The sequence below is a fragment of the Panulirus ornatus genome, chromosome 11 (genome assembly GCF_036320965.1).
Source record: "Panulirus ornatus isolate Po-2019 chromosome 11, ASM3632096v1, whole genome shotgun sequence".
Taxonomy (NCBI): Eukaryota; Metazoa; Arthropoda; class Malacostraca; order Decapoda; family Palinuridae; genus Panulirus; species Panulirus ornatus.
In genome coordinates this window covers 58,109,017-58,133,150 of record NC_092234.1, presented here as the reverse complement: position 1 = coordinate 58,133,150, position 24,134 = coordinate 58,109,017, and the positions used below count along the sequence as shown (strand labels likewise).

The following is a 24,134-nucleotide window of genomic DNA, read 5'->3' as shown; positions in this document are numbered from 1 at the left end:
GACTTTAGGCAGACTGAAATTGATACGTTCATTATATTTTCTAATCTTCTGTTTTTGGTGGTAACTAGATGCTTGCAATGGGAAGGCAGAATTTTGGTGGGTCTGTCTTTTCCAATCATCCCATTATTTTCAATCTCATTTTCATTGCAATTTTCAGAAACTTTCAGCCATATGGTAAATTAGATAGTGTTTCATCCCCAGCATCAACACTTGCTTCATGTGGATGAAATTCTGATAAGGTGGTGTTGAAGGATGATATATAAAGGTTAACCATAGCATTACTGAAATTATGAAGGTTAAAGGTTGACCAGTCAAGACCTTAAGTAAGTGTATGGGCCATTAGGGTCTGGGGATTTCTGTAAATTCAGTCACTGAATGGCTTGAGAGTCATGGAATTGATTTATTTTAAGAAGTAAATGGAGGAGAGAGGAGAGAATGTAGAACAAGTCACACTTGATGATTCAATTTATTCTGTGAAAGGTGTTCCTGAACTTGGCCTGTAGGTGGTTACACCACTAGTGAGAAACCACCATCAGTGAGGTTGTATGATTGTCACTGAACAGAAGGGTGATACAGTTTTGTTGAAGACCTTTTCACTTTAGCTAGAGCAGTCATTCATTTCCTTGAATGGAGTTCAGCATTGTAGCTGCAGGAGCCTCATAAGAAATAGTTCTGGGGCTGCATAATGATTATGATATGAGGCATTTTGATATGTAATGCAACCTCAGGACATTTTTTACAGAGTTTCCATTGCTTGGAGTCTGCATTCCATGTATGAGCTGGGTAATGTGATTTTATCTGTTGACATTGATTTAACCTGACTGAAGGTGACTTTTTTCTTGTAGACAGCATCCAGAAACACCAAGTATTTTAGCTAATGTTCACTTTATTGCATTCACTCTGAGTTAAGACTGTACATGGATTTTGTTAACATAGATTAAGGATGAATATTTGTTTTACAGCCATTCTGTTCATATATTTTTTGTTGATGTAAATAATTACTTATCTCATTATTTTGATAATGTTAGTTATTGAATTTTCTGAAATGATTTTTATTCGTATGATCTATCTCATAGATAGCAAAGAAAGTAGAGGTGAGAGAGAAAATAATTACTTGATGAGAGGAAAAAGTGAGTGCATCTGTTTTGATAGACATATTTTTTGTTGATTAATGACAAGTCACCATCCGGCAGGTAAAGCCTTTAAGCATGAGTATACTCGTGATAAACACATAAAGACAGTACACCAAGAGAATCGTGAGCACAAGTGTCCACAGTGTGGGTCTCTCTTCAAGGCAAAAGCATACCTGGACCAACATCTAGCCCATGTTCACACTACCAAGGAAAGAGTGAAATGCATGTAAGTTCTTGATAACAGCACTTTCACCTAAATGTTGCAGAATGTTCCATTTAAGAGCAGTGCCCTTTTCACTTTAGTTTAAGGAGCTTTATGCTTAATTCTTCATATATTTACAACAAACAGGTCAAGTCTTCACTCCTCTAGAAATGGTATGAGTGCTGGATTTGGTGTGAACCTTTTTGAAAATATATTTCATTTTATATTTAAGAGTTGTATTTCATTAATTATAAACACAGATGAACAACCCTAGATCCAGCACTTAAAGAATTGGAAGGTTCTAAGAGCTAGCAATTTTGATGAGTACCCCATTGACTGAGAGAGAATCCATCTAGTTGAGTAATTTCTGAGTACTGAACAAGAAAGGGTTGAAAATTTTATTAACCCCTTAATCATACATAAAGAATGAGTGGTTTTTCAAATAGAAAAAAAAAATTGTTTTAGCCCTGTTTCTTAAACTTAAGACTAATTACTTTATTCATTTAATGTTGTGAGTCTGTGTAGTGAATGCTGTCTGTTCTAGCTTTGTTTTCCTCACTTGATGTTTGCTTAGATTTTCACCCCTTTCTTCATTCCAAAAATGTCATAAAGGAAAGGTTTACCCCAGACGCTTCACATGCCCTGCTTCAATCCATTGACCGCATGTCCACCCTGGTTCTCCACATCGTTCCAATTCACTCTGTTCCTTGCATGCCTTTCACCCACCTGTATGTTCAGGCCCCAATCTCTCAAGATTTTTTTCACTCCATCCTTCCACCTCCGACTTGGTCTCTCGCTACTCCTTCTCCCTCCAAATTGGAGGTGGAAGAGAAGTGAAAGTGAAAGAGTAGAGAGAGGCATTTGGACGATTTTTGCTGGGAAATAATGCAAATGACTGGGAGATTTATAAAAGAAAGAGGCAGGAGGTCAAGAGAAAGGTGCAAGAGGCAAAAAAGAGGGCAAATGAGAGATGGGGTGAGAGAGTGTCATTAAATTTTAGGGAGAATAAAAGGATGTTTTGGGAGGAGGTAGATAAAGTCCGTAAGACAAGGGAACAAATGGGAACATCAGTGAAGGGGGCTGATGGGAAGGTGATAACAAGTAGTGGTGATGTGAGAAGGAGATGGAGTGAGTATTTTGAAGGTTTGTTGAATGTGTTTGATGATAGAGTGGCAGATATAGGGTGTTGTGGTCGAGGTGTGCAAAGTGAGAGGGTTAGGGAGAATGATTTGGTAAACAGAGAAGAGGTAGTAAAAGCTTTGTGGAAGATGAAAGCCATCAAGGCAGCAGGTTTAGATGGTATTGCAGTAGAATCTATTAAAAAAGGGGATGACTTTATTGTTGACTGGCTGGTAAGGTTACTTAATGTATATATGACTTATGGTGAGATGCCTGAGGACTGGCAGAATGCTTGCATAGTGCCATTGTACAGAGGCATAGGGGATAAGAGTGAGTGCTCAAATTACAGTTGTATAAGTTTTTTGAGTATTCCTGGGAAATTATATGGGAGGGTATTGATTGAGAGGATGAAGGCATGTACAGAGCATCAGACTGGGGAAGAGCTGTGTGGTTTCAGAAGTGGTAGAGGATGTATGGATCAGGTGTTTGCTTTGAAAAATGTATGTGAGAAATACTTAGAAAAGCAAATGGATTTGTATGTAGCATTTATGGATCTTTGAGTGATCGGGGCCTGAACATGCAGGAGGGTGAAAGGCGGGCAAGGAATAGAGTGTATTGGATCGATGTGGTATACCTGGGTCGACGTGCTGTCAATGGATTGAATCAGGGCATGTGAAGCATCTGGGGTAAACCATGGAAACTTCTGTGGGGCCTGGATGTGGAAAGGGAGCTGTGGTTTCGGGCATTATTACATGACCGTTAGAGACTGAGTGAACGAATGGGGCCTTTGTTGTCTTTTCCTAGCGCTACCTCGCACACATGAGGGGGGAGGGGGATGTTATTCCATGTATGGCGAGGTGGCGATGGGAATAAATAAAGGCAGACAGTATGAATTATGTACATGTGTATATATGTATATGTCTGTGGGTGTATATATATGTGTACATTGAGATGTATAGGTATGTATATTTGCGTGTGTGGACATATATGTATATACATGTGTATGGGAGTGGGTGGGCCATTTCTTTCGTCTGTTTCCTTGCGCTACCTCACAAATGTGGGAGACAGCTACAAAGCAAAAGAAATAAATAAAATATTTATGGATCTAGAGAAGGCATATGATAGAGTTGATAGAGATGCTCTGTGGAAGGTATTAAGAATATATGATGTGAGAGGCAAGTTGTTAGAAGCAGAAAAAAGTTTTTATCGAGGATGTAAGGCATGTGTACGTGTAGGAAGAGAGGAAAGTGATTGGTTCTCAGTGAATGTTGGTTTGCGGCAGGGGTGCGTGATGTCTCCATGGTTGTTTAATTTGTTTATGGATGGGGTTGTTAGGGAAGCAAATGCAAGAGTTTTGGAAAGAGGGGCAAGTATGCAGTCTGTTGTGGATGAGAGAGCTTGGGAAGTGAGTCAGTTGTTGTTCGCTGATGATACAGTGCTGGTGGCTGATTTGTGTGAGAAACTGCAGAAGCTGGTGACTGAGTTTGGTAAAGTGTGTGAAAGAAGAAAGCTGAGAGTAGCTGTGAATAAGAGCAAGGTTATAAGGTACAGTAGGGTTGAGGGACAAGTCAATTGGGAGGTAAGTTTCAATGGAGAAAAACTGGACGAAGTGAAGTGTTTTAGCTATCTGGGAGTGGATTTGGCAACGGATGGAACTATGGAAGTGGAAGTGAATCATAGGGTGGGTCAAGGGGGCGAAAGTTCTGGGAGCGTTGAAAAATGTGTGGAAGTCGAGAACGTTATCTTGGAAAGCAAAAATGGGTATGTTTGAAGGAATAGTGGTTCCAACAATGTTATATGGTTGCGAGGTGTGGGCTATAGATAGAGTTGTGCAGAGGAGGGTTGATGTGCTGGAAATGAGATGTTTGAGGACAATATGTGGTGTGAGCTGGTTTGCTCGAGTAAGTAATGAAAGGGTAAGAGAGATGTGTGGTAATAAAAATAGTGTGGTTGAAAGAGCAGAAGACGGTGTTTTGAAATGGTTTGGTCACATGGAGAGAATGAGTGAGGAAAGATTGACAAAGAGGATATATGTGTCAGAGGTGGAGGGAACGAGAAGTGGGAGATCAAATTGGAGGTGGAAAGATGGAGTGAAAAAGATTTTAAGTGATTGGGGCCTGAACATGCAGGAGGGTAAAAGGCGGGCAAGGAATAGAGTGAATTGGAATGATGTGGTATACCAGGGTCGACATGCTGTCAATGGATTGAACCAGGGCATGTGAAGCGTCTGGGGTAAATCATTGAAAGTTTTGTGGGGCCTGGATGTGGAAAGGGAGCTGTGGTTTCGGTGCATTATACATGACAGCTAGAGATTGAGTGTGAACGAATGTGGCCTTTGTTGTCTTTTCCTAGTGCTACCTCATGCACATGCGGGGGGAGGGGGTTTTCATTTCATGTGTGGTGGGATGGCAACAGGAATGAATAAGGGCAGACAGTATGAATTATGTACATGTGTATATATGTATATGTCTGTGTGTGTATATATATGTATACGTTGAGATGTATAGGTATGTATATTTGTGTGTGTGAACGTGTATGTATATACATGTGTATGTGGGTGGGTTGGGCCATTCTTTCGTCTGTTTCCTTGCGCTACCTCACTGACGTGGGAGACAGCGACAAAGTATAATAAGAATAGATTATTTATTTATTTATTTTGCTTTGTCGCTGTCTCCCGCGCTAGTGAGGTAGCGCTTACATCCTCGATAAAAATTTTCACTGCTTCTAACAACTTGCCTCCCACACCATATATTCTTCAAACCTTCCACAGAGCATCTCTATCAACTCTATCATATGCCTTCTCCAGATCCATAAATGCTACATACAAATCCATTTGCTTTTCTAAGTATTTCTCACATACATTCTTCAAAGCAAACACCTGATCCACACATCCTCTACCACTTCTGAAACCACACCGCTCTTCCCCAATCTGATGCTTTGTATATGCCTTCACCCTCTAAATCAATACCCTCCCATATAATTTATGAGGAATACTCAATAAACTTATACCTCTGTAATTTGAGCACTCACTCTTATCCCCTTTGCCTTTGTACAATGGCACTATGCAAGCATTCCACCAATCCTCAGGCACCTCACCATGAATCATACATACATTAAATAACCTTACCAACCAGTCAACAATACAGTCACCCCCCTTTTTTAATAAATTCCACTGCGATACCATCCAAACCTGCTGCCTTGCCAGCTCTCATCTTCCGCAAAGCTTTTACTACCTCTTCTCTGTTTACCAAATCATTTTCCCTAACCCTCTCACTTTGCACACCACCTCGACCAAAACACCCTATATCTACCACTCTATCATCAAACACATTCAACAAACCTTCAAAATACTCACTTCATCTCCTTCTCACATCACCACTACTTGTTATCACCTCCCCATTAGCCTCCTTCACTGAAGTTCCCATTTGTTCCCTTGTCTTACGCTCTTTATTTACCTCCTTCCAAAACATCTTTTCATTCTACCTAAAATTTAATGATACCCTCTCACCCCAACTCTCATTTGCCCTCTTTTTCACCTCTTGTACCTTTCTCTTGACCTCCTGCCTCTTTCTTTTATACATCTCCCACTCATTTGCATTTTTTCCTTGCAAAAATCGTCCAAATGCCTCTCTCTTCTCTTTCACTAATAGTCTTACTTCTTCTTCCCACCACTCACTACCCTTTCTAATCAACTCACCTCCCATGCTTCGCATGCCACATATATATATATATATATATATATATATATATATATATATATATATATATATATATATTTTTTTTTTTTTTTTTTTTTTTTTTTTTTTTTATACTTTGTCGCTGTCTCCCGCGTTTGCGAGGTAGCGCAAGGAAACAGACGAAAGAAATGGCCCAACCCCCCCCATACACATGTACATACACACGTCCACACACGCAAATATACATACCTACACAGCTTTCCATGGTTTACCCCGGACGCTTCACATGCCCTGATTCAATCCACTGACAGCACATCAACCCCTGTATACCACATCGCTCCAATTCACTCTATTCCTTGCCCTCCTTTCACCCTCCTGCATGTTCAGGCCCCGATCACATAAAATCCTTTTCACTCCATCTTTCCACCTCCAATTTGGTCTCCCTCTTCTCCTCGTTCCCTCCACCTCCGACACATATATCCTCTTGGTCAATCTTTCCTCACTCATTCTCTCCATGTGCCCAAACCATTTCAAAACATCCTCTTCTGCTCTCTCAACCACGCTCATTTTATTTCCACACATCTCTCTTACCCTTACGTTACTTACTCGATCAAACCACCTCACACCACACATTGTCCTCAAACATCTCATTTCCAGCACATCCATCCTCCTGCGCACAACTCTATCCCTAGCCCACGCCTCGCAACCATGCAACATTGTTGGAACCACTATTCCTTCAAACATAGCCATTTTTGCTTTCCGAGATAATGTTCTCGACTTCCAAACATTCTTCAAGGCTCCCAGAATTTTCGCCCCCTCCCCCACCCTATGATCCACTTCCACTTCCATGGTTCCATCCGCTGCCAGATCCACTCCCAGATATCTAAAACACTTTACTTACTCCAGTTTTTCTCCATTCAAACTTACCTCCCAATTGACTTGATCTTCAACCCTACTGTACCTAATAACCTTGCTCTTATTCACATTTACTCTTAACTTTCTTCTTTCACACACTTTACCAAACTCAGTCACCAGCTTCTGCAGTTTCTCACATGAATCAGCCACCAGTGCTGTATCATCAGCGAACAGCAACTGACTCACTTCCCAAGCTCTCTCATCCCCAACAGACTTCGTACTTGCCCCTCTTTCCAAAACTCTTGCATTCACCTAACTAACAACCCCATCCATAAACAAATTAAACAACCATGGAGACATCACACACCCCTGCCGCAAACCTACATTCACTGAGAACCAATCACTTTCCTCTCTTCCTACACGTACACATGCCTTACATCCTCGATAAAAACTTTTCACTGCTTCTAACAACTTGCCTCCCACACCATATATTCTTAATACCTTCCACAGAGCATCTCTATCAACTCTATCATATGCCTTCTCCAGATCCATAAATGCTACATACAAATCTATTTGCTTCTCTAAGTATTTCTCACATACATTCTTCAAAGCAAACACCTGATCCACACATCCTCTACCACTTCTGAAACCACACTGCTCTTCCCCAATCTGATGCTCTGTACATGCCTTCACCCTCTCAATCAATACCCTCCCATATAATTTACCAGGAATACTCAACAAACTTATACCTCTGTAATTTAAGCACTCACTCTTATCCCCTTTGCCTTTGTACAATATATATATATATATATATTCATTTACTTATTTATTTGTTTTGCTTTGTCGCTGTCTCCCGCGTTAGCTATTGAAATATTATAACATGAAAAATTTTAGTGTTAACAGTACGCCCATATCTTTGTTAATGAAGCAGATGTGTTCCATGACTTCAGTTAATCAGAAAATTAATTACCAGAGGTAGGTATATGATAGGAGTCATAGGGATGCATTTCAAGACTTAAGAGTGGTACAGAAGGAAAACATCATTAGATACAAACAAATATGAGTTTAAATTGCTTGATGACATAGCATATACAGAAAAGAAGAATACATATTGGAAAGTACTTAAATTAGATAAGATAACAAACCTACCTGTACTTCTCCTATAGCTAGAGCTATGTTGTCATCGCTGGCATAGCTCCCTCTGCATTCCATTCCAGTTTCTCCAAATAGGCACCACCTCCATTTTCACATTGCTATTGCTATCACCACCACCAACACAGTTATTACCAACCACCACTATCAGCTTTACCAACACCACCAGCACTACCACCTCCACCATCACCATCAATCAACCAGCAGCACTTCCTAACTAGCAAACGACCATGACTGTCCTCACTACCAGTTTTGACCACCACCATGAACCACTGTAAATAAATTTACAATACAGTACCACTGTATAAGCAAATCTCCATTTTGTTGTGTTCACAGTTCACAAAAAGTTAGATTTGAATGGGTTAACCTGAAAATATATTTCCAGTTTTTAATTGTTAGACAATTTTTGCTGACTTTCTTGTAAAGTAGGTTTGTTCCTGAAGGATTTGTTGTTAGAGGTATTAGTATGTTAAAAAGGTTTGTTTATTGTATTGGCTTGATATTATTTTAGGTTTATTATTAAAACAATACAAACTAAGATTTGTAATCTTGGTTATACATTATGGTTTTCATTCAATATTATATTTTGTTGTCCATGTAATATGAATTGCAAGTATTTCACACAGACAAAGAAAACAGTATATGTGTCTTGCCTCTGGTCATGGGTAGGGAAGCCATAAGCGGTAGAAGGTTGCATCACCCTCGGCCAAGCTTTAGTAAATGTTTCCCACATGCACAATGCAACAAAACCTCCTTTTCAGTAATAAAAAAATGTAGCATTGAAATATAACATAATCACGCACTTCAATACTTGAAATAATCATGGAAAATATATCATAATGCTTCGACTAGCTGACAGATAATCATTAAATGCAAGGCAAATGATCAAAAAATGTTTTACAATTGTAATAATTTAACAAATTAGATACATGTCATAAAGACAATTAGACATTTCCACCACAGATTCATATTCAGCATTAATGATATTTCTTACACTGATATTCTGATGCAAATCTATTTCCTGAGAAGAGTATGAAAAATTGCAGGTAATACTTCAGTTTATTTTTTAGCCTAAAAAGCTTTTTTTTTAATTTGAAATGTAATCAATGAAGTGATTGATCAGAAAATGTTTTAAAATGTTAATCAATAAACAACTTAATCATATTTCATAAAGATGGCCAAACACTATTTCAGCCCCAGATTTGTATTCAGCATGAACAATATTCCTTATTCCTTTTAAGCAAATCTTTTGTTTCAAAATTGAAATATAACAATGAAATACTCCTGTACTTGAAATAATCATTAAGAATATCTTATAAATGCTTCCTTGGCAAACAGATTGCCATGAAGTATGAATTGAATGATCAGAAAATATTTTAGAATTGTTATCATTGAATGACATAATTGTAGGTCATAAAGACTGGCAAACGATATCTCAACCTAAAGTTCGTATTCAGCAGGAGTAATATTCCTTATACTGAATTTTTACGCAAATCTGTTTTCCTGAGAAAAATACCAAAAATTCTAGGGTATTTTTAAGTCCAAAAAACTTTTTGTTTCACAATTGAAATATGATCAAACACTTCTGTAATTAAAATATTCATGAAAATATCTTATAATGCTTCCCTAAGTTGATAGATACCTCAGAAATATGAAGTGAATGATCAGAAAATGTTTTAAAATTCTAATAATTTGACGAATTACTTGCCAGTCATAAAGATGGTCAAATGATATTTCAACCCCAGATTCACATTCAGCAGGAAAAATATTCTTGCTGAGGTTTTCAAGCAAAAGTATTTCCCTTGGAAAAATACCAAAAATTGCTGGTAATAGTCCAGAGTTTTGTTTAGCCTGAAAAATGCTTTGTTTCAAAATTGATGTATGAAACAGTCAAACGCTTCTATACATGACATAGTCATGGAAAACATTCATACTGATTGCCTAAGCCAATACATACTAAAGAAATACAAAATGAATGATCAGAAAATGTTTTAAAATTGTAATCATATAACAACTTAATTGCTGTTCATAAAGACTGTCAAACAGTATTCCTACCCCAGATTTATTTGCAGCAGGAATAATATTCCTTATACAAAGGTTTTCAGCAAATCTATTTCCCTAAGAAAAATACAAAAATAACTGGTATATTTAGCCCAGAAATCTTTTTGTTTCAAAATTAGATATAATACAATCAAATGGGAGATAAGTTTGAATGGAGAAAAACTGGAGGAAGTGAAGTATTTTAGATATCTGGGAGTTGACTTAGCAGCAGATGGAACCATGAAAGCAAAAGTGCGTCACAGGGAGGGGGATGGGGCGAAGGTTCTGGGAATGTTGAATAATGTGTGGAAGGTAAGAACATTATCTCGGAGAGCAAAAAGGGTATGTATTAAGGAATAGTGGTTCAACAATATTGTATGGTTGCGAGGCATGGGCCATAGATAGGGTTGTGCAGAGGAGGGTGGGTGTGTTGGAAATGAAGTATTGAGGACAATATGTTGTGTGAGGTGGTGTGATCTAGTAAGTAATGAAATGGTAAGAGAGTGTGGTTGAGAGAGCAGAAGAGGATGTGTTGAAATGGTTTGGACACATGGAGAGAATGAGTGAGGTAAGATTGACGAAGAGGCTATATGTGTCAGAGGTGGAGGGAAGGAGAAGCGGGAGACCAAATTGGAGGTGGAAAGATGGAGTGAAAAAGATTTTGAGTGATTTGGGCCTGAATATACAGGAGGGTGTAAGGCATGCAAGGTTTAGGGTGAATTTGAACGATGTGGTATACTTGGGTTGATGTGCTATCAATGGATTGAACCAGGTCATGTGAAGCATCTGGGTTAAACGATGGAAAGGTCTGTGGTGCCTGGATGTGGAAAGGGAGCTGTGGTTTTGGTGCATTGCACATGACAGCTAGAGACTGAGTGTGAATGAATGTAGCCTTTTTTTGTCCTTTCCTGCTGGTACCTCGCTAAAGGGGGGTTGCTATGTCATGTGTGGTGGGATGGCGACGGGAATGGATGGAGCCAGCAAGTGTGGGTGTGTACATGTGTATGTATACGTTGAAATGTGTATGTATGTATATGTGGGTGTTTATATATATATACATGTGTATGTAGGTGGGTTGAGCCATTCCTCTTGTTTCCTTAGGCTACCTTGTAGATGCAGGAGACGGCGATTAAGTATAATGAAAAGTATAATGTATTGTGGGATGGCGATGGGAATGGAGCCAGCAAGTGTGGGTGTGTACATGTGTATATATGTCTGTGTATGTATACGTTGAAATGTGTATGTATGTATTTGTGCGTGTGTGGGTGTATATATATATACATGTGTATGTAGGTGGGTTGAGCCATTCCTCGTGTTTCCTTACGCTTGTAGACGCAGGAGATGGCGATTAAGTATAATGAAAAGGATATAGAAATAACAATCAAATGCTTCTATACTTGAAATGATCATGGAAAAATCTTATAATGCTTGCTGTAGCTGAGAAATACCCAAGAAATATAAAGCAAAGATCAGAAAATGTTTTGAGATTATAATAATATAGCAACTTATTTATAATTTGTAAAGACTGCCAAACTATATTCCAACCCCAGATTCAAAAGTAGCAAGAATAATATTCCTTATACTGAGGTTTTTTAAGCAAATCTCTGTGAGAAGAATGACAATGATTTTGCAGGTTATTTTTTGGGAGTTTATTTTTAATTGAAATATAATCCAATGCTTCTGTACTTCATATAATCACTGAAAATATCCCATAATGCCTCCATTAGCCAGTAGATACCTAAGAAATACAAAGCATATGATCAACAAATGTTTTATTTATTTTTTTTTTTTTTTGCTTTGTCGCTGTCTCCCGCGTTTGCGAGGTAGCGCAAGGAAACAGACGAAAGAAATGGCCCAACCCACCCCCATACACATGTATATACATACGTCCACCCACGCAAATATACATACCTACACAGCTTTCCATGGTTTACCCCAGAGACGCTTCACATGCCTTGATTCAATCCACTGACAGCACGTCAACCCCGGTATACCACATCGCTCCAATTCACTCTATTCCTTGCCCTCCTTTCACCCTCCTGCATGTTCAGGCCCCGATCACACAAAATCTTTTTCACTCCATCTTTCCACCTCCAATTTGGTCTCCCTCTTCTCCTCGTTCCCTCCACCTCCGACACATATATCCTCTTGGTCAATCTTTCCTCACTCATTCTCTCCATGTGCCCAAACCATTTCAAAACACCCTCTTCTGCTCTCTCAACCACGCTCTTTTTATTTCCACACATCTCTCTTACCCTTACGTTACTTACTCGATCAAACCACCTCACACCACACATTGTCCTCAAACATCTCATTTCCAGCACATCCATCCTCCTGCGCACAACTCTATCCATAGCCCACGCCTCGCAACCATACAACATTGTTGGAACCACTATTCCTTCAAACATACCCATTTTTGCTTTCCAAGATAATGTTCTCGACTTCCACACATTCTTCAAGGCTCCCAGGATTTTTGCCCCCTCCCCCACCCTATGATCCACTTCCGCTTCCATGGTTCCATCCGCTGCCAGATCCACTCCCAGATATCTAAAACACTTCACTTCCTCCAGTTTTTCTCCATTCAAACTCACAATATCTTATCCCCAGATTCTTATTCATCATGAAAAATATTGTGTGTACTAAGTTTCTTTAAAATAAGTAAATCTATTCCCTGAGAAAAACACCAATAATTGCAGGTAATAGTTCAGAGTATTTTTTAGCCCCCCCCCAGGTTTGTTTCAAAATTGAAATATAACATAATCAGACACTTCTGTACTTGAAATAATCATAAGAAATATCTCATAATGTTTCCCCTAGCCAATAGATACCCAATAAATATGAAGCAAATGATCAGAAAATTTTTGAAATTAGAATCATTTAACAACTTACAGGTCATAAAGACAACCAAACAATATTTCAATCCCAGATTCGTCTCCTGCTTGAATAATATTCCTCATTCTGAGATTTTTGAGCAATCCATTTTCTTAAGGTAGATACTAAAAATTGTAGATACCCAAGTAATTTGAAGTAAATCACCAGAAAATGTTTTAAAATTGTAATCATTTAATGACTTAATTACATGCCATGAAGATGGACAAACAACTTTTCAGCCTGATTCTTATTCACCACAAATGTTATTCCTTATACTGAGGTTTTGAAGCAATCTCTTTCCCTGAGAAAGATAACAAAGATTGCTGGGTGTTGTTTAGCCCCAAATATTTTTTTTTCCTCGAAATTGAAATAACACCGTGCAATGCTTTTATACTTGAAATAATCATGGAAAATCTCATAATGCTTCCCCTAGCTGATAGATATCCAAGAAATATGAAGCGAATGATCAGAAAACTTTTTAAAATTGTAATCATTTAGCCACTTAGTCACAGGTCACGAAGACTATTAAACTATATTTCAACCCCAGATTCTTATTTAACAGGAACCTTTTTCCTTTTCATACTAAGTTTTTAAAGGAAATCTATTGTAAGAAAAATACTAAAAATTACTGGTAATACTTCAGGTATTTTCTGGCCCAAAAAACTTTTTGCTATAAAACTGAAATATAAAATGTTAAAATGCTTCTATACTTGAAATAATCATGGACAATATCTCATAATGCTTCCCCTAGGTGATAGCTGCTCATTGAATATGAAGTGAATGATCAGAAAATGTTTTGAAATTGTAATCATTTGATGACGTAATTACAGGTCATAAAGGTGGCCAAACAGTATTTCAATCCCAGATTCATGTTAAGATGAATACTATTCCATATACTGTGGACTTGATGCAAATCTGTTTCCCGAGAAAAATTACCAAAAATTGCAAGTAACAGTTCAGGGTATATTTTAGCCTAGAAAAATGTTTGTTTCAAAATTGAAATACAACACAATCAAATGTTTTCATATTTGAAAAGATCATGGAAAATATCTTATAATGCTTCCCCTAGCCAGTAGATACCCAAAAAATATGTAAGAGTAACCAGAAAATATTTTAAGATTGTAATAATTTAACGACTTAATTACAGGTCATAAAGATGGCTAAACAATATTTTAACGTAATTCATATTTTTTTTTTTCTTTAATTTTCCAAAAGAAGGAACAGAGAAGGGGGCCAGGTGAGGATATTCCCTCAAAGGCCCAGTCCTCTGTTCTTAACACTACCTCGCTAATGCGGGAAATGGCGAATAGTTTGAAAGAAAGAAATTCATATTCTACATGGATAATATCCTTGTACTGAATTTCTTCAGAAAATCTGTTTCTTTGAGGAAAATGGCTGGTTCAGTGTAGGTTTTAGCCCAAAAGCTTTTTGTTCCAAAATTGACATATAATTAAATGCTTCTGTACTTGAAATGATCATAGAAAATATTTCATAATGCTGCCCTTTGCCGATGTATACCCAAGAAATGCAAAGCAAATGATCGGGAAATCTTTGAAAATGGTAATTGTTTAACAACTTGATTACAGGTCATAAAGGCCTTTAAAGAATATCTCATCCCTCGATTCATACAGAGAAAATTGAAAAAGCTAACTAAATGCTAGGAATATACAAAAGTGAGACATCCTTTAACTGGGGAACTGGAAAGAATAGTAACCGGGATGGGAGATCAAAATCAGAAACAGATGTCTGTAAGCTCAAGTATGATTGTTGCCGAGGTTGCGTGTGTGAATTGTCTCTACAAAATTAGCAAATGCACTTTTTTCCATGGTGGGGATAAAAAAGGGGTACTTTGAGATGTGTGAAAAAATCATCCCATTAGATTCACTATGTTCGTATTCACTGTACCCTTTATATTTGTTTATGAATAACTTTTTACTTCACAAATTTATCTTTTCTGTTTGTTCATAGCAACTTCTTGTAGTTGAGATTTGGATTTCTGTCATTTCTTCTCACATACATTCTTAATATTTTTCTTTGTAGACTTTATGTCATGCATGTGTGACTTCTTGGTAGTGAGAGTACATACCTGTGAGTACATACTTATAAGTATCTTATAGATCTTTCCATGTGGCAAGGGTGGCACAAATGGCTTAGGAGAGAGAGATTAGTTAATTTTACTGATTTGCTGTTTAACAGAATTTGTAATTAGGAAAACTAATATTTATGATTGTTAGCCTTCATCATTATTTTTTTATCATATCAATTTATTTCTTGTTAACAGGCACTGTGGACATGACTTTAAAACAGAGGCAAACTTAAGGAGTCATATTAAAGTTGTACACAAACCTAGAAATCCCAAATATACATGTGAGACCTGCAACAAAATGTTCTTGGCACCAAAAGATCTTGCCAGGCATTCAAAGGTAAAAAATCCTTTCAAATTGAATATAGATATTATTTTCAAATAGATTCTTTTCATTGTGCAATTGTGCATAGAATAAGATAGTTAAGGAGACTGAGAAAATGGCAGCTTTTTGCATTGATATTTTTGAAATAATCTCATTGACTTATAAGTTCCTTTAAACTGATCTTGAATATTTTGTGGAAGCATTGAATCTTGCACATACAGTACTATGGTTTCTACAGGTTCATACGGGAGTTAAAGATTATGTCTGTCCAAAGTGTTGCCGATGCTTCTCACGGAAGGACAACATGGCAGCTCATCTCCGGACGCACACAACAGATCAGCCAGTGTCATCATTTGACCCAAAGACTGATCTAGTAACATCTGGTGTTCCTCAACAAAATTCTCAAGGAATATCACATATACTTGGTCTTCCATCTACTGCTTCTTCTTCCAACAGTATATCCCTAACAAATATACCTGTTTCTTCAAGTAGCATTATACTTTCCAATGTACCAGTCTCTTCCAACAATATAATAATTTCTAGTGTACCTCCTGCCAGTGATATTGTTCTATCTAGTGTTCCTGCTTCTGAGAATATTACCCCAGTAACCTCACCCAGTACATCAGTCACTGACACTACTATATCATCTAACAACATCTCACTGTCTGATATACCTATTTCTGCTACAAGTGGTCTTTCAAATTCACCATCTTCTTCACATAATATTATTCTTTCGAATATCCCTACTTCATCAATAGGTATGTCTAGTATTCCAACCTCTTCTAATCCTGTAGTTTTTTCTAGTACACCAACATCTAATAACCTTGTTTTTTCCAACATTCATTCTTCCTCCAGTAGTGTAGCTCTTTGTTATGGACATTCCAGCTCACCTAACTTATCACTTAACAGCATATCATTGTCTAAAAATATAGTTCTGTCTACCTCACCAACATCTCCAAACACTGTTATCCTCAATGAGCCAGCACCATCCTCCAGAAGTCAGAGTGGCCATGAAGTGCATGGTATTCATCCACATATTATTAGTTCAACCCAACATCAAACTTCCAAAGTATCTTCTCTTCTTCCTTCCTCTCTATCAACATCAGTTATCTCTCTTCCTCATCACCCAACTTCTTCAGCTTCAGTTGTGGTGTCTGAAGCAAATAGAACACAGATGGTGTGCTCATCATTTCAGCCAGAACAAGTTGTTCTTACTGCAGGAGTATTAAGCCCGGTATCCACTGTTTCTTCTCACCACAGTGATGACTCTCCCCACTATACACAGGTAGAAGTTGCATTTCATCATGTTTTAATGTATCTTTTCTTAATCTGTGATAAGTTTCTAGTAAAACTATCTTTCATAATGTTAATATAATTATAGTTCTTAGTATACTTTCAAGTACACCCATCCCATACTTTATGTGGGGGTTATGTTCTGCAAAAATTTCACACAAAGAGAAATCGCATATAGTAAGCCAATAAACATACAGAAAAACAAGGGAAGTGTGTAGCAACTTTGTGGTCAGCACTGGTGGATTCTCCCTCTACCTTCACCATATGTAGTTTCTGACATCAAATAAACTTATCCGGCTATCCTTTACCAACCTGTAATGGAACTGGCTCAGCTACATTTTCTTCTTTACATGAATGCTCATAAATCTTGAGAGCTTTAGACCTGAGCTGAAGGATTCAGAGGGTACTTTTCTTTTGTCTCATAAAGCATGTGTAACAAGAACATTTTCTCCATAAGTGGATTTCTAACCCTTGTGGTTACTTTGGTAGACATTGGAGTAGAGTGGAACAGATCACTTCAGATTTCTCTACATTTTTGATGTTGTGTGTTGTAGATTCCCCAAGATTGCAGGTACACCCAAGTGCTGATGCTGCCTTACCACCAACAGTATGTCATAAGATTTCTAGCTTCATTTCTCAGGTCAGCGAGGTTCTCTTCCATATAATTGCTAGTTCTGGGGTAGGAGATATTTCTGGACATTTAGATGCCATAGTAATGAACTCAAACACAGCAGGTTGCCGGAAAATCACATTAGCAGGTATGCCCAAATTGCACATGTAGCACAGATCCACACACAACAGTGGTAACTGTGAGACTGACTCACGAGTGTGAACATGGCACACTCCACCTAGGAATCACATTTACTCCACTGGTCATCCTTCACTGAAGTTTTGGCATATTTTCTACAATTCTGATGCTCCCATACCAGCATCAGCATGTCATAGACTTCCAGCTTCATTTCTAAGGTCAGAGAGGTTCTCTTCTGCTTAACTACTGGTTTTTGGGGTAGGATGTTACTAGACACTTGCCTGGCATGTTATCAAACACAAACACAGTGGGTTGCAGGATAATCACATTAATAGATGTGCCCAAATCGTACAAGTTGCACAGATCCGCACACAATTGCAGTAACTGCAAGACAGACCTGCTGGTGTAAATTTTCTGCAATCCACCTCATACCCATGCTTACTCCATCTGCCAACCCTAACTGAAGTTTTGGTGCACATTCTGCCATGCTGATGCTCCCTTACCAGCATCAGCACGTCATTGGATTTCTAGCTTCATTTCTTAGGTTAGAGAGGTTCTCTTCCATTTCACAGCTGGTTCTCGGGTAGATGTTGTCGTTGGATGTTTGGATGCCATATTAAGAAACACAGATGCTGCAGGTTGCAGGAAAATCACATTAGGAGGTATACCCAAAGTTTACAAGAAGCACAGATTTGTACACAATGGTGGTAATTGCAAGACTGACCCACTGACAGGAATGGGCATACTCCACCCAGGACCCATGCTTACTCCTCCTACTAACCCTCACTGCATATACTTATCCCACTTCAAGCAAGAATTGGGTGTATTTCTTTTCATATCTATCATTCGTCTGATAAAAACTTTCATAAAATATTCATCCCTTCTGCGTTTTACTTGTCCATGCATTTCCTGCAATCTAAGGCATAAGTTAAAGGAGTGTCGACCATAACTATGATGACTAATATCTGGGGTAGAGTTATAGGAATATGAACTCTGATATCAGATTGAGAGATTCCCTTAATTTCTAACTGTTATATATTGACTTCATACTCAGTTGAATATTTAAATTTCTGCATGCAGAAAGTTATAATCTATCCTCTTTCAGCTTGATCCAGTAGGAACATCAATATCTTCAGGTCCAGCCATGAATATGAATGCCACCTTAAATTCTTTGGGTACATCTGTAGCATCAAGTCCAGCTTCATTAGGGGGAAATGTCCCCATATCAGTTGATGGAAGTCACCATAATGTTACTGGAGGGGTCTCAGACTCAGTTGAATCCAGCATTATCCTCCCAAATTCCTCAATTCTCCAAGAGACAGCTCTGATTCTTCCTGAAAAGGTAATAATGAGTAACAATAACTTTTTAACATGGTTTTGTACTAGATGGTAATCTTATATTAATAGGTTTAAAAAGGGTGATGTGGAAGATCTGGTAATTTGTCACCAGTGGAAGAAGTGCTGTGGAAGTGTGATTGTCAGGAATAAATGAATAAAAAGGAATTGCTTTTAAAGTTTTCTTTTTTAAATGTTGCCAGTGGCCCATCAAGGGTGAGGCACTAAAGGCTAAGAAGCAGCACTGGAGTTCACTGGTTATGGAGACTGTATTGCTGTGGTCACCCCCTTGAGGGAGTTCTAGAACAGGCATCAGAGATATAGATAGATAGATAGAATTTGAATGATACACTCAGTTAGCATCTTCTTCCACTCAGAAATTTTATTGTCTAAGTATCACAGAGAACACTTTCTCCCAGCAAAATAAAATACCATTTAACATCCCCAGATAGGGTGCATCTACCAGCATTTTTTTTTCTTTTACTATCAAAATATATATGCGGCCAGATAATGCTCATTTTTCTCCTCTAAGGTTAGACTTTTGTCCAGGATTTTGTCAGGGGATGGGATTATGAACTCACTAAGACAATGATGAAAACCTCAAAACAAGATTGATAAGAATACATTGTATCTTGAAAAACATCACTTTTTGAGTTATTCATATATTGAATTCAATTACTACCACTGTATGCGAAATTCTCTTAAAATTATTTTAAGTATATTAAAAGGGTTAGAATAATTGTGGAAACACATTGATCATTGTTATTGTTTATTGTGTAATGTACACTTGAGGGGGAGGGGGGGACAAGTCCCTGTTGACCCCATCTTCTCTTGGGTTTGCCTGTCAGAGATTTATCTCACTAGCATGAGAAAGTCTTTTGGTAGAATATTGGGATTAGGACCTCTTAGTCCTTTGTCTGTGTGGTTGGGAACACTAGCAAGTCCCTGTCGACCCCATCCTCTCTTGGGTTTGCCTGTCAGAGATTTATCTCACTAGCACGAGAAAGTCTTTTGGTAGAATTTTGGGATTAGGACCTCTTAGTCCTCTGTCTGTGTGGTTGGGAACACTAGCATTCTCCACCCATTGCTATTCTTCCAGCCAGATACTTGCCTGCTAACTTGTTGGCCCACACTCATTCAGTCAGAGACTGTGGCTGCCACTGAGATACCACATTTTACATTATCTTCATATGCTTGGAAGAGTTTTAAATTTTTTTGTTTAAGCACACCACACACTTTCTTTTTTTATATTTTTGCTGGATAGTGTAGTTTCTATTCTGTATGCCTAATTGCTTTTTGAATTCACTTTAATTTTGTATAACTTTGCATTACTCATTTGCTCATTATCTCTTCACTTAGTTAGCTACCATATTCATAACATTTTATCAGTTTATTTACGTTACTGACTTTACAAGAAAGTGCTATTGCTACATGATTACATTAGTAACACCTACAAGTTCAATATCAGGGAAGTCTTTCCATGCTGACATGCATCTTTCTGTTTCACTTATGATATGAATGCTGACAGAAGTATCTTATTTATTATTTGCTGTAAGATCAAGGAGATGGAAGAATGGAAAGGCTTTGAGGTACTAGGGCATGAACTTTCAAGAGAGTAAGAGGTATGCATGGGATACAGCACATTAAAGCAATGGTATACAGGGGGCAAGTACTGTGAATGGGCTAAACTTGGGTGTATGAAGTATTCAGAGGAAACCACAGAAATTTCAATGGGCTTGACTACAGATGGGGGGGCTTTAGTTTTGATGCATCTTACATCAGTCTCTGGTGCTACCTAAATAACAAGGGAAACAACGAAAAAGAATGAAAAAACAACACTAATCTCTACCAAAGTTACTGGACAGTACTTCCCTAATTTCTGTTTCCACCTACTGAGGTGATGCATCATGCACTTGTCCACTCATAAAATTTGTATATGATTTGCATTGTCTGCATAACGGTAAGCATAATTGCTTCCTCTTTGTAACACTAAACACCACCATCATGTGAATGCTTTTTAGATGGTATGATAATGGCATGGCTTTTCAAAATATCAAACAAATAAAAGCACAGTTTTACTGCCATTTTTCATACAAAAAATAATAATGACAGTACCATGGGCTATGAGTAAGAGGTATGCATGGGATACAGTGCATTAAAGCAATGGTATACAGGGGGCAAAGTACTGTGAATGGGCTAAACTTGGGTGTATGAAGTATTCAGGGGAAACCACAGAAATTTCTATGGGCTTGACTACAGATGGGGGGCTTTAGTTTTGATGCATCTTACATCAGCCTCAGAGTCTCCAGAGACACATGCTTCAAGTTAAAGCTCATCATGATCATGTTGGACCATAGATTATGGCAGTTCACAGTTTTTAGAGACAGATTTTTGATATCATGTGCAATTTATTGTCATGGCAAAAACATAAACTAGTTTATCCTTTTAAGATCATGCAAGACTCGTTGCTTTATCTGTTACCTTGATTACAGTATTTTGTCTTTGATCAAAGGCCAATTTTTAGTAATTTCAAAAAGTGTAATAGTATTTTTCTTTCGTAGCTTGTGCAATCCTAGGTGTTAGAAAAATTTTCTGAAATACCATTTGTTATTTGCTTAATATTTATGGTGATGAATGAATTCTTTATAATTCGTTTGTTTTAAATTCAATTTTTCTTAACAAGGTTCTTAGTTTGTATAAACAGTTCTTTGAGTGTTCAGTTTGTTACTTTGAAACTCCTTTTTTCTGCACATAACAGTAAAATGTATCTAGCACTGGGAGGGCTGATAAACTGGATTTATGAAATGAAATTTGGAGCTTCCTCTTTCAAGTAACTTGTGATAAGTAGATCTATTATAATACTTGTGTTTTCAGTGCATTGTTGAAACCTGTTGTTTTGCACATGTTAAAGATTGTGCATGTGGTATTATGGGGACTGAAACAAAAAAAAGTCATTTCTGAAAGTACTTTATTAATTTACTGATTTATATAAATTTTCTATAGAGATGTACATTCATGTATAATACAGATTTTATCTTCTACACTTCACATGAATGTTTCAGGTTTGTAAAATTAGTACTCATCTTAAATACAGTACTGGAATATTATATAAAATGCCCAGGAGTGTAATAACATAATGATTTAGAACCCAGTTTTGTAAGCATAGTACCCAATGGGATTTTTCAACCCATATTTTTCCATTTAGCCTCACATAATATCATCTGATAGGTAGAAATTTGATTAAGTGTGATGAAGGGTTTTTGTGTAGGTAGTAGTTTGTAAGCAGTCACCAACCTGGCAGGTATATTACCAGTACTAACCAACCTCCTGGGTTTATGGAGGGTTAGTGATGGCTGTGTAGTGAGCCAATACTTTATTGGTTGTCAAGTTGCACTCCTCTGACCCAGGTAGCTGTCTTTTCATTCTTTCTAACCTACACGTGAACTACAGGCATTCAGTCTACAGACATACAGTCTCTGTTTGTTACATTAATGCTTGACAACACTTAACTCATATGGCTCATTCTTCATGACTCAAGCTAGATTTTCCTGTGATAAGCACTATGCACGAGCCCTGCCTTTTGGCAAAATGGTAGGAAAAATGGATAGAAGTAGTAGGTAAGAATTACATTGGAGCCTCTGCAAACAAAGCACTAGAATTGCCCTTTTCCAGTGGCCTGTAAAGGATGAGGCACTAAAGGCTAAGGAGCAGCTTTGTAGTTCACTAGTTTTGGAGACTTTATTGCTACGGCCACCCCTTTTAGGGAGTTCCAGGAGGGAACAGGCATCAGAGATACGGGTAGATAGATAGATAAACAGAATTATAGCTACATTGACCATATGCCTTTCTAGAGCTTTAGTTCACTTGTGTCCATGTTTCAAAATGTTCCCATTAAAATACATGAAAAGCTTAATTACATGGCATCTGGTGGTTAGAGGCAGCTCTGAATATAAGAATTTGACTGTTACAAGAGCATTTTGTCTATATATTTTACTGAAACTTAATGCTGTAAAATACTGTACTTCTATAAATACCAGTTACAGTACAGTTTTAAGCAGTAGTAAAGGGATAAAACATAAGCTATAAGTCAGTCAGATTGGATATAAAACTGGCGCATCTTTAGATTTTCTGTTTGAACCAATAATAAAGTATGGTTTGTAACTGTTCCCATACAAGTTTTGCTTGTCTTTCACTGAGAAAAAAGCTTTTTCTGTTCTTGAAGACAAATTTTTTTTATTAGGCATCATGAGTAGGCCAAAACATGCAACATAAATATGTGTGGACGTTAGTTACTACAGGATGCATTTATACCAGGAGATACTGGAAATTCTGGTTACAGTATTTCTGGTAGCCTAAACGTTTACTGGATAGCAAACTTTACAGCATGGACCATTGCTTAGCAAAATTTAATATTTTGACCAAGCAGGACAAAGCAAAAAGTTTGTGATTGAATATAGGATTTGACATTAATTGTTTCAAGTTATTATATAATACTTTCCCATTTGTTGCCAATTTCTTTTCAGTCCAGTGTTTACACCATTGTGAGTGATGGTGGGAAAATTACTCCATTAGAGACCTTCACACTTCATCCTGTCCCCATCTCCCAACCTCCATCATATGAAAATACGCAGTCGCAAGCAGGTACATCACAGCCTGATCATCCAGAATAAGGAAGTGTTATATCACCATTTTTTTTCTGTGATTATTAAATAATCATGGTAATTATCAGTTATGATCTTGGCATTTCTGATGTTTATGTTAAAGCAGTGATTAATCATATGTCATTCTAACTCTGCTTATCCTAAGTAGATCAAGACCATAAAAATCCAGCAAAATAAAATGAATATAAAAACAACAAAGCATTGTTTTTCACTATTTTAAAAATTCATAACCTCAACATAACAGCCAGAGAATAAGTGTGAACGAATGTGGCTTTTTTTGTCTGTTTTCTTGGTGCTACCTCTTTGACTCAGAGTGGTGATGCTGTTTATCATGAGGCATGGTTGTGCAGAGAATGGATGAAGGCAAGCAAGCATATGTACATGTGTATAAATGTATTTGTCAATGTACACATATGTTGATATGTATATTTATGTGTATGTATATATACATATTTTTTTTTTTTTTTTTTCATACTATTCGCCATTTCCCACGATAGCGAGGTAGCGTTAAGAACAGAGGACTGGGCCCTTGAGGGAATATCCTCACCTGGCCCCGGTCTCCGCTCCTTCTTTTGGGGGAAAAAAAAAAAAAAGGAAACAGACGAAAGAAATGGCCCAACCCACCCCCATACACATGTAT

General features: G+C 37.6%; 1 protein-coding gene across 3 annotated transcripts in view; it reads left to right on the top strand.

Annotated features, from left to right (window-relative positions):
* LOC139751566 (uncharacterized) overlaps positions 1 to 23,692 on the top strand; it is a 307,619-nt gene extending 283,927 nt beyond the window's left edge. For all 3 annotated transcript variants that reach the window (XM_071667138.1, XM_071667136.1, XM_071667137.1), the window contains exons 10-14: positions 1,194 to 1,359; positions 15,331 to 15,472; positions 15,696 to 16,742; positions 18,604 to 18,840; positions 23,357 to 23,692. In XM_071667138.1, the coding sequence (XP_071523239.1) occupies positions 1,194 to 1,359; positions 15,331 to 15,472; positions 15,696 to 16,742; positions 18,604 to 18,840; positions 23,357 to 23,503 (1,739 nt within the window). In that variant the 3' untranslated portion in view covers positions 23,504 to 23,692. The remainder of the gene's footprint in view (positions 1 to 1,193; positions 1,360 to 15,330; positions 15,473 to 15,695; positions 16,743 to 18,603; positions 18,841 to 23,356) is intronic.
* The last annotated feature ends 442 nt before the right edge of the window (positions 23,693 to 24,134 follow it).